The 12,028-nt window shown below is 41.2% G+C and overlaps 1 protein-coding gene across 10 annotated transcripts in view; it reads right to left on the minus strand.

Annotated features, from left to right (window-relative positions):
• The window catches only part of ERC2 (ELKS/RAB6-interacting/CAST family member 2), a 527,327-nt gene that overhangs the window by 330,289 nt on the left and 185,010 nt on the right, over window positions 1-12,028 (minus strand). For all 10 annotated transcript variants that reach the window (XM_053377860.1, XM_053377861.1, XM_053377857.1 and 7 more), the window contains one exon: window positions 11,514-11,681. In XM_053377860.1, the coding sequence (XP_053233835.1) occupies window positions 11,514-11,681 (168 nt within the window). The remainder of the gene's footprint in view (window positions 1-11,513; window positions 11,682-12,028) is intronic.

The raw sequence follows: 12,028 nt of genomic DNA on the forward strand, positions 1-12,028 counted from the left end.
AAGGTGTGATACTTTTGTTACACACACAAAGAAATGGTAAGGGAAGGAAGGAAGGAAGGAAGGAAGGAAGGAAGGAAGGAAGGAAAGAAAGAAAGAAAGAAAGAAAGAAAGAAGGAAGGAAGGAAGGAAGGAAGGAAGGAAGGAAGCTTACCATAGCTTTGTATATAGCCTGACCCTGAACCACAGAAACTGTGACTCTTATTGTTACTGACCCTGAATTGAAGGTTCTATCTGTTGTTAAGGATCACATGCAGTACTTCCTCTTAGTATGTTTTCATGACTCTCTTTCCATTTGTGTAATCTGCAGACAAGACAAGATTCTTGGAGAAGTGAGATCTGCCAGATATGTGCTCATGCTCTGGGCTTCCTGGTCCAGAGTTGAACTGCCAGAGTAGAACCAGCTTGTTCGAAGGTGGAGATTGTTATTCCTTCATTGAGGAAGATTGTGCCCAGCCTTTCCTGCATGAGACCAATCATCTGACTAGTACCACTTCATATTCATGAAGGATAAGGCTAATGGTTGCTAGTCATGAGATCCCAGATCAGAGACACCATGCTTCTGAATTCTAGTAGGAACAGCAGCAGGAAAGCTCTATTGCATCTGGTTGGCCACTGTGATGCTGATGCTTTTACTCTGATCCAGCAGGGCTTTTCTTATGCTCTGAATCGAACTTCTAAAATTGAAAGCATCTTGGCAGACATAGTGGTTGAATGGCACTGCGAGAGAGGCAGGGAAAGCAGAATCTTATTAATCCAGTTACTGAACCTCCAAGCAGCATTCAGGACTATCAACCATGGTATTCTTCTAGGTTACCTTCCTGTAAGTGAAAGAGAGAGGGAGGCACTATGTTTCTATAGCTCCAGCGATTCCTGGAAGATAAAGCCCAGGTGGTGGTCCTGGAAAGGGTAATTTGGTGCCACAGTGGTCCATCTTATCTCCTGTGTTATTTAACATTTACATGAAGCTGCTAGGCAAAGTCATGCAGAGCTTTATAGCAAGGTATCAACAGAATGCTGATTATATGCAGCTCTCTCTCTGTGTCTGTCCTCAGTTATTATTTACAGTGAAGTCTGGTTACTAGCAGATTCTACGCTTTCTCTTTTTAGACAATGAATGAGAGGCAGGTATATAGTAATTACAGGAAGAATACCTGGCTACTGATTGCACTCAAAGCAAGGAAAGACATGAAAAGAATGCCAGGAGGATACTTGCCTTAGGGCGGGAGCTCCCCTCAAGCCAGTTGACATTTTTACAAGGTTGTTAAAGCTGCTCTGGGGCAGACTGTGTCAAGAGAAAAGGAGGGAGTCAAAACGCTCTTGTTCTGGGGACCTGGCTTCTGTTGCCAGACTTCAGATGAGGGAGAGCAGGAACATAACATAGAAATGAACTGCTGTGAGGAAGCTGGCCAAAAGAGGCCCATACCGATAACATCATAGCGTATCTGGGAATACTCATCCTCTCCTCACACCCCAATCCTACCCACCTTTATCTGGAAGTAAGTCTCATGGCTATCAGTGGAGCTTACTACCAAGTAAATGTACTTATGACTGCAGCCAACAGCGTGCGGGGCAGGGGGGGGAGACCCTACAGTTCTAAAATGTTGGCATTTTTATGGCTGTTGCAATGATGTCCAAAATAAATGCTTTCCAAGCATAGCTAGACACCCACAAAACAGGCAATATGATTGTTGTGCCAAAGTTATGAATGTGGCCATAACTGTTGTGAAGATAGGGAATAGATGCATTCCACAGCTTTCAGGTTGAGTGGAGGCCAGCCAAGGAACTATTTTCCTAACGTTTCAGAACCAAAATGGGGGGAAATGGGACACCTGAATGCAGCCCAGCTCACTTTGATCTTAGAATTGAATCTGATTAAGTATTTAAATTATATTCAAGTGTATATTCAAGCAAACAAGGTTCAGATTCTCTTTTGAATATTGCTTTCTTCTCCCCTTTACCTAGTGAAACAGACCATTCTGCAACCACATATATTAACTCAGCGAAAAGAAAATTATCGAAGCAATCTGACCAAATTGGACAGCAGGTTCTGTCTACATCTAGCAATAATGCAAATGAAGGACTATATAGTTAGCAATATTTTTTAAAACCCTCTCATTTATCATTACAGCTAAACATCTAAAATATGTATTCTAACGTCTTTGTGTCAATTATTTATGATTTTCAGATGTGAAGGTTAATGCCTTTCTAAGAATGATTCAATATACCGCCGTATTTTTTCATCTATAAGACGTCCCCATGTATAAGATGCCCCCTGTTTGGGGGGACTCAGATTTAAGAAAATAGGGGGAGATGGCCCCGTGTATAAGACACCCCCTAATTTTTGACATTTTGGGGGGGGGGGACCTAGTCTTATACACAGAAAAATATGGTATATTTTTTTAAAAAATCACTGGGTAACTGGAGGCTTCACATGGAAGACAGTGAGTTGAATACATGATCGCTAACATTAAGACATTAATATGCTGAGTATTAAAATCTAGGAGAGAGACTCTTCTCATGTCCCGCTGAACCTCATGCTGGAACATGCCAGGAGAGCTTTTCCGTGGCCACACCCAAGATTCAGAACTCACTGCCTGGGGAGAGTTGCTTTGCCCCCTCTCTGTTAGCCTTCCAATATCCCACTAAAACATTTTTATTCCAGGAAGCTTTTAATCTACTTCAGACGTGAGTTTAGTTGCTATATTTTTTTATCTATTTACGCTGCTCAAGAGGTTGCTGCTTTATATTTGTGTGTGTTACAGCTGTTGCTGTTTTATGGCTCCTTCTCTTATTTTTATTGTTATGATGTTTGCCTTTCAGCTGTTAATATTGTTACTGTAATCCGCCTTGAACACTGGAAAGGTGGTGTGTAAAGTATTGAATTAATTAATTAATTTAAAATGGATGAACAAACATAGATAAATGCAGAAGGTAATCGCGACAAGTTTTGGCAAGAATGAAAATCCAATTCCTTCAATAAAACTTATTTTAAATATAAATATATTTCTGGGCTTATATAGCAAAACACAGCTACTGCAGTTATATTTGAAATGTGTGGTAATGGACCTTACCAGCTGTGCCCCTGTGAGCAGCCCAGGCTGTTATAAAGCACAATACTGACTTGAGCAAAGAAGGGGCACAAATGGGGGGAAACTGGAAGCAATTTATAAATACAAGCCCCAGTAAATAAAGCTCACAAAGCTGGTACATTACAACCTACTAGGCTAAAATTTGGTATAGCACTGTCTGGTCTGCATCACTGCTGCTGAGTCCCCAATCCAATAGTCATCTACAACTTTAGAACAAATAAGGCACACTCTCCTACTTTATACTTTATCTTGTCAGAATTCTCCTTTCTGAGATATATATATATCTATTCAATAATTCATTTATTAAATTTCTATCCCGCTCTGCCTTTCGAAGGAGCCCAGATAGTCAAACAACAATAAAAGACCTTGAAAACACATTGAAAACTAAGATTCTATTCCACCTACCCTTTGCCATAACTTAACTATGAGACTCATTTTGTACACACACCGCAACACCCACACAATAGATCCACTATATATTTTGAAGCTGCCATTTCTTTTTACCTGTAGGTTTTCATTCTCTGTTATTTCTGGCCAAAGGATCTCTAGTACCTGAGCTAAGATCATTCTCTTTTTGACACACCAGAGAGCTGCTGCTGTAATGAAATGAGTAGTCCATTTCCTATCTCTATTGCAGGTGATAAAACGTCTCAACATGAATTCAAATTTTCATTCATAAGATTTCAAACAGGTGATATTCAGCCTATTTTTGAGAGGATATGGTTTGGCTCATGCTGTAAGTCCTTTGGGACTATTTACTTCAGGTACTGTATTTATATACTGTACTGCTTAAGATTCAGAATTTCTAAGTAGTGTACATAAAATGTTTTATACACACATACACACCTTACTCCCAGGTAAGTGGGGGTAAGATTGCAGCCCAAGTCATATTCAAGAGTAAACCCACCAAATCAATGGACCTTCAACAATGGCTTCAGTCACATCTCACCCTGTATTTTAAAACGGCTTAGACAGTACAGTGGTACCTCAGGTTGAGTACTTAATTCGTTCTGGAGGCCTGTTCTTAACCTGAAACTGTTCTTAACCTGAAGCACCACTTTAGCTAATGGGGCCTCTTGCTGCCGCTGCGCCACCGGAGCATGATTTCTGTTCTCATGCTGAAGCAAAGTTCTTAACCCGAGGTACTATTTCTGGGTTAGCGGAGTCTGTAACCTGAAGCGTATGTAACCTGAAGCATATGTAACCCGAGGTACCACTGTACTGAACTTGCGAACACCAAAATGTCACAGAGAAAGTGTTGCTGGGAGCACGCGTTAATGTCTGACAAGTGAGATGACAGTTATGAACTATCACATCATATACCATAATCAAGACACCTAAAATTATTTATGATTTTATATTAGATAGGTTTCAAAGAAGTAATCAGGTCATACCATACTTCAACTGAATAGTTAAATACAGACTGAAATATCCATTTTAAGTTTACTATATCAAACATACATTTTGTCTTCACATCAATCTTCTTGTGCTTGAAAAGGAATTTATTTTATCCTTCCCTCAACTCAAAGCAGCTCCTGCTTATGCAAAACAAGACAAGGTGTTACATGTACTTGATGTGTCCACAGCTGTAAAGGTCAATGAAGGTGCAGATCTTTTTAGGGCAGTAGTTAAATTCACTAATTTTGACATTAGTGAATGCTTCAAAATTAGCATATTTAATGCTGCTGATTTGCCAGAAATATATTCATCTAACCCAGAGCCGACCTGACCATGAGGCAGGGTGAAGCACTCACCTAAGGTGGCAGAAGTGCAAGAGATGGTGCTCCGCCCCCCCCCCACTGCCAGTGAGAGGGTTTTCTGCCGTGCAATTCCTGTGTGCCACAATGCCAATCGGCTTCCCTGTCCAGAGGAAAAGCTGAGTGGTAATGCTTGGGGGAAAGCCCCAAGTCCAGTTTGGCAAGAGCCGGGGCACAGTGGAAGTGGTAGGGGTGGGGTGCACTGGCAGCGAGAGGAGGAGGAGGAGGCAGGAGGCAGCAATTCCACAGGCCACCCCTGATCTCACTCACTCTTCCTTCAATGCTATTCAGTGCCCTTTAGTTCGCCCAGGACCCTGCCTCCTATTGCCATTTAACTGCTTATTATGGCACCAAGTGTGATTTTGTTTATGGGAGCCTATGACATCATCATCATCAGACCTAGCTTTGCTACACTACTGGCAGAACAGGATGTGTCACCACAGCCAGTCAAATTAAGTGGGAAATTAAATTGGCAAGTTAAATTTTAAAGAGAGCCGAAAATAAGCAGAAAGATGAGCAAAAGGCCATAAAAAAATATGCTTGGAAAAAATGTCAAAACATCACTTTTCAGTACTCTCAAATGCTGGTATTTACCATGCCAGGTTAACGTCTAAGGCTTTGTGCGAACTTAATCTCAAATGAGAAGTCCCCCCCCCCCCATATATCAGAATACGAATATTTCAATATTTGGAAGTTGAATAAGTTTCACTAATGTTTTGCTCTTTAAAAGGTGGGCGGAAACAACCACCGTGATTTCTTTCTCTCCTGTATTTAAACACAATTGGAAAGGCACTGGTTTCTGCCATAGCATATTATTATTATTATTATTATTATTATTATTATTATTATTATTATTATTTAATCCCACTAAATTTATCAAAATCCCAAAGTTATTATCAACTTCATGTTGCAACCATTGCTTGCTTTTGGTGGCAGTCCAAGAGATTTGAGGTGTACCCAATTTGTACATCTTGTTTGTTGCCTTCTAAGAATCCTCAACAACCCCAGTGGAATTAACTGGTAGAACAGGGATCAGATATAACAGAAGTCTCAAGGACTCCCCCTCCCACTGCATCTCCTTCAGTAAATAAAACTGTGTGATGTTCTCTGCTTGTCTGGTGTCAGGGCTCTGAGAATATCAGACCACAAGTGGCTTGCAATAAAAAACACACCGCAATCAGTTATGTGTGGTGCTAGAACAGGCAGCCTCTGAGCATAATCAGAGTGCATTGCCAAAAGGGAAAAGATAAGCAGTCATGAAGCTGCCTGTCTCCCAAGACAGACAGATGCCAACAACAAGGGAAGACTTTGGATATACACAGAGGGTTGTATCAGTCGATATCAGTCATACTCAGAGTTGACCCACTGAAATTAGTACAGTGGTACGTACCTTGGTTTAAGAACAGCTTAGTTTATGAACAACTTGGATTAAGAACGCTGCAAACCCAGAAGTAGGTGTTTTGGTTTGTGAACTTTGCCTTGGAAGCAGAACATGTTGAGTGTGTTCCATTTGTAAACTGAGTCCCCCGCTGCTATGGGAAAGCACACCTTGGTTTTAGAATGCTTTGGTTTAAGAACGGACTTCCAGAACAGATTAAGTTTGTAAACCAAGGTGCCACTGTACATACAGCTAACCCAGGACCATGAATTTCGATTGGTCTACTCTGTGTCAGCATTAGTTTGGCTGCAGCCCAGATTCCGGTATATCCGTAAACTTGCAGCAGGGTGTGGGGAGCACAGAGGGCATTTAGAAAGGTGTGAGCAAAGGAACAAATGAGCACTAGCCACAGAGGACGTATCTCTGCATGTACAGATGACAATAATTTAGCAACTGCTCATGCTACCTGCATAGCTTGCAGGTGTGGACACTTGCAAGGCAATGTCTACAAAATGGCTTTTAGAAAAATCCCAACCGCAGTGCTTAAAAGGCCAAAGTCTGTACACAGACTTAGACTTTCACTTGGCATGGTAAATACCAGCTGTCACCACATGGGGGTGCACTCGTAAGAACGATTTGTCCTCTGACATTAATGACGAGCTAGAATAATCTCATGATGACTTTTCCAAGTCAAAAGTAAACACAGGGACCCTGCTCTAATCAGAGCTCCCGACAGTTTGATTTTGTTGTGGGGTTGTTGTTTTTTGCAAAAGTCACCTCTTTTTACAGTGGGTGGTAATGACACAGAATGAGGATTGCTCAACGGCACTCAAGCCCAAGTTAACACTGCTGTAAATTGTTTGACAGTTTAATCCAAGTTTAAGAACTACATGTTGTTCTGGCATAGAATTTTACAAACTGACTCTGGGCCACATACCTTCAGTTTTAATCCAAGCAGGGCAGTACCTACCAAGCATACAAGGCTCAGTCCAAGCATTCCAATTCCAAACATTACATTACAGCTATGGTTTTATGACACCTACTGCTAACTCTAATTGGCTTGTAGGTTAGGGCAATATGTCATATAGCACTTCATTAGTTATGAGCCTCTAGCCATTAAGTATGGGAACCATAATAATTTAATGTGGAAAGCTTTGTAGGTGAAAGTGAGTACTATTTTAATCCTTTTTTTATTATCACATTCCTATCCTCTACAAAACAAAACAAAAGTCTGCCTCCAGCTATTTCCCCAAATTTCTTATGCTCAAAAAAAGTCTAATAGCAACATCCTCCACTTTCATTCATGTTTGCGTACAAATTCATTTCAAAACACAGTGGCAAAACTAAGGCTATAGTGTCCATAAATCCGCAAAGAATGTAAGAAACTTATATAGTTATCAGTTTTGGAAATTCTTCCTTTGAGAATTATTCCTGAGTTTTGGCAGGGGGCTCTGGGGAACTAGGGTCCATACTTACGTATTGAGACAGGCAACACTGTGAGTGGGTCACCAGAACAAATGGGTCCCACACAAAGAAAGCTCATCATAAAAAGTTTCAGAAGATTCCCTTGTTTGCAAGCACAAAAGGTACCACTACTGGAAAGGATACTTTTCCACGCTAAACTGGTACACATAAGGTGAAAGAGCAGCCAGATTGTACACAAACATGTAAGCAGCATGTCCAGTTTGTCATAGCACTAAATGCTGATGCCAAAGCGCCTGTAAGGAATATTAAACTGCACTTCTGGTATTAACATACTATTCAGAGGCAACACAGTCAAGGGGGGGAAGCCATCTAAGAATTGTACATTCCATCCTTCACCTGTAGCATTGACAGTTCAATCTCTAGCATTTCCAGGTAGAGTTGGGAAAGAATACTGTCTGAAATCCTGGAAAGCAGCTGCCAATCAGTGTAGAGAAAACTGAGATAGATAGCCTCCTGTTCATTACAGGGGATAGGCCTCTGTGGACATTAATGACTCTGTGGTCAAAACTATCTTGGAAGCCCTCTTTAGTATTGGACAGAGATTTTTCCTTCTGTCATTGAAGCAATCCTGCTCAATCTCTACCCAACTGGGAGAAAGGAAGCATTCAGAAAGGTGCTACATGACACCATGCCATCAACAGAAGCATATAAAGAAAGAAGGTTAAAAGTTGGAAAGAAATAATGAGGGGGGAAACCTAGTAAGATAAACCCATGGTTTTCAGGGGTTTTTTTAAAAGACGATGAGGCACATGAACACACCAGGGAGGCCACTAGCCCATCTAGTCCAACATCATCAACTGATTGGCAGTAAAAAAAAAAAAGGGTAAAGGACCCCTGACAGTTAAGTCCAGTTGCAGACGACTCTGGGGTTGCGGCGCTCATCTCACTTTACAGGCCGAGGGAGCCGGCATTTGTCCGCAGACAGTTTTTCCGTGTCATGTGGCCAGAATGACTAAGCTGCTTCTGGCGCAACGGAACACCGAAACCAGAACAACACACGGAAACACCATTTTCCTTCACACCGGAGCAGTACCTATTTATCTACTAGCACTTTTTGGGCGTGCTTTCAAACTGCTAGGTTGGCAGGAGCTGGGACCGAGCAACGGGAGCTCACCCCATTGCAGGGATTCGATCCGCCGACCTTCTGATCGACAAGCCCAAGAGGCTCAGTGGTTTAGACCACAGCGCCACCCGCATCCCTTTGATTGGCAGTAGCTTTCCCAAATTCTCAGGTGGAAAGGTCCTCCCTATTATCTGCTCTCTGATCTTTTAACTGGAGATCCTAGGCTGTTCTTCAGCGAAGCAGGTGTTCCACCACTGACCTATGGCCCCTGGTTTAGCATTATTCAGAAGTTAGTTTCTCAATAAAAATTGAGAGAGAGTTGCCAAAGTCAGTTGTTATCAGAATTTGGAAGGGTTCATCAGAAGGTTAAGGCAAGAAATTATCTTCAGCATCTCCAAAAATGGCACAGTAGGCCACAGAAGTCCTTCTATGATCAGGACTGTGGGATACAGCAGATTTTTTTAAAAATGCGTGTCATAACATTAAATAGACAAGGAAGCCTCTGTGCCACTATATGAAATTACGAAGGACAGCATAATTTACTGGGTGCTGGGGGAAGGGAGAGACAGCTCTCTGGATAAAGCCAAGAGGAAACAGCTTTTAAAAAGGAAGGCATGTTCTATAATCAGTCTAAATGCTGATGGACTCAGTAAGGAGACCAATTTTTTAATGCTGCTTTTTAAAAAAAAGAGAAAGAAGACTGCAGTTTTAAATGGAAAACTACTGAATGTCTAACTTGGGGACTGCACACTAGACCTAAGGAAAATAAACAGTGAACGTTTTCTTTATAGTATAATGATATGAATTTACTTAAACAATTGGAGGAGAAAGAGGATAATGTTTCAGTTAAAACTTTCTTCAGATAAATCATCTGTGAATGAATTTATCACACCATCTGTTGAAAATAAATCATGTACTCCTGAAGGCCACATAGGAAACTATAGTCATAACCTGGGAGTTTTCCCTCCAAATAACATTTTTTTCTGATCTTTTATCCTTACTATACCATTTAAAGCACTAGATTTGCAGGGAACATCTGTTTGAACATGTGAGTAAAAAAAAAAGTGACTTGTGTGTGCTATTATGAAAATCTTTCCTGAAAAGTAAGCAAGTTTTTAGCCTCTCACCTTAAACATATACACCTATAATTTGTGTGAGTAATGCATTTCCCAACAATTTCTTGATCACAGAAAACACACACAAGAATATGCTGGATTTCACTTTGAGACAAATTATAACATGGAAGTGGGACTCTATTTGTTCCCTAGTAGGGACTTCCTCTGAAGATGGTTTGGAAACTTCAGCTGGCACCGAATTCGGTGGTCAGGTTGCTCACTTGGGCAAGAGAGTTTGAGCATATTAAACCGACCCTGGTCCTACTGCACTGGCTGCCAATTACCATATTTTTCGCTCCATAGGGCAGACTAAACCATAGGGTGCACCTAGTTTTTAGGGGGGAAATAAAGAAAAAAAATTATTCCCCCCCAGCCCCAAAGAGTAAAGAAGCCAAGACAGCCAGCGGGGTCCATCCGCAAGCGTTGCACTCCCCGGGCTGCAGGCTGCTATCCGCAAGCCTTTGGAGCCTGGTGGGAACTCCCGCCGCACTCCGAAGGCTTGTGGATAGCTTCCTGAAGCCTGGAGAGCGAGAGGGGTCGGTGCGCACCAACCCCTCTCACTCTCCAGGCTTCAGGAAAAGCCTGCATTCGCTCCATAGGATGCACACACATTTCCCCTTCATTTTTGGAGGGGGGAAAGTGCGTCCTATAGAGCAAAAAATGCGGTAGTTTCTTGGCCCAATTCAAAGTGCTGGTTTTGACCCATAAATCCTTAAACGGCTCACAATACCTCAAGGACCGTCTCCCCCCCATGTGAACCAACCCAGACTCTGCTTTCATAAACTGAGGCCCTTCTTCATGTGCCTCCTCCACGAGAGGAGGGTGGCAACAAGAGAATGGGCCTTTTCTGTTCTCCAATTGTGGAATGCTCTCCCCATGGAGGTTCGTCTGGCGCCTTCATTACATATCTTTAGGCACCAGGCGAAAACTTTTCTCTTCAACCAGAATAATTAACATTCTGTGGCTCTTTACGTGTGTTTGTGGTAGGGAGGTTATTGGTTTGTTTTTGTTTTATTATGCATTTTATATTATAGAAATTCAACTGTTAAACTAAATGGTTAAACTAATAGCAAATTCAATTGTTAAATTATGATTGTGTTGTAGTCAAAATGGAGCTATTAAGAAACAACAGGATACACCACATACTCAAGGGCACCACAATGGTTGCAGAAGTAAAAAATATTTGGGGTGGGGGATGGAAGGGGACAAATCTTCATCTTTCTCCTGAATTGCTTTGCTAATAAAAGCAGAAGAGGTACTGTCACCAAACTGAAGCAACAGACTGTTTTGGGAAAACTTTCATTTGGGAGAAAGATGAACTCAAAAGAACTGCAATGAATTATAAGACCATCTGAGATCGTAGGTTTGATGGCAACTTCCCTCAAAACATGCAAGTGTAAGAAGTATGGATGAACTGCAAAGAAAAAGTAAGGGGAAATCCGTCTATAAAAATGTAGATTCTCTCCATTCTCACTTCCAAAATTTTGTTGTTTTTTTATTGTGGTCACTGCATTTTGACTGTAACACTTTCGCCTTCCCGTGCTTCTACTTACTTTCCCCCTGATCTTGTCATCTCCATCAAAAATATTTCTTGGATTGCCTAATGGGCCTTGTCAGGCCACTTACCTTTTTTTGAAGAACATTGATTTTTCTTTCTTTGACTTCTAACATGTCTTTCATATCTCGAATTTCTCCAGCCAGAGTTCCCTTTTCTTCTGTGAGGTCTTGCAGTTGTTTGGTTTTTTTATTAAGAAAACTTTCTTTTTCTTCTAAACGTAATCTCAAGGCATCAACCTATGATAAAATACGAACATTTGGGAGTGTTAATAGATTTTAAAAATGCCATTATATTGTGATTAAGTTGTGTTTGTTTGTTTAAAATATTTACAAGACACATTTTAGGCTGTGGTTTCCATACAGTGTTATAGGTTGCTGAGCACTTACCATCCTAATCCTGTAGTTCTCTGCGGGGGTTTTTTTTGTTTGAAAAAAATATGCAAATCATGTTTGGGAGGGCATAGGGATGAAGGACAAATGCAACTGAGTGCTCCTTTAAAGATAAACCTGCCTAATGCACACTTGTCTGAACAATACATGAACTGAACATAGGCATCCTTAAAAATTCACACTTCTCTGAATTT

This window comes from Podarcis raffonei, chromosome 2 (genome assembly GCF_027172205.1).
Source record: "Podarcis raffonei isolate rPodRaf1 chromosome 2, rPodRaf1.pri, whole genome shotgun sequence".
Lineage (NCBI taxonomy): Eukaryota > Metazoa > Chordata > Lepidosauria > Squamata > Lacertidae > Podarcis > Podarcis raffonei.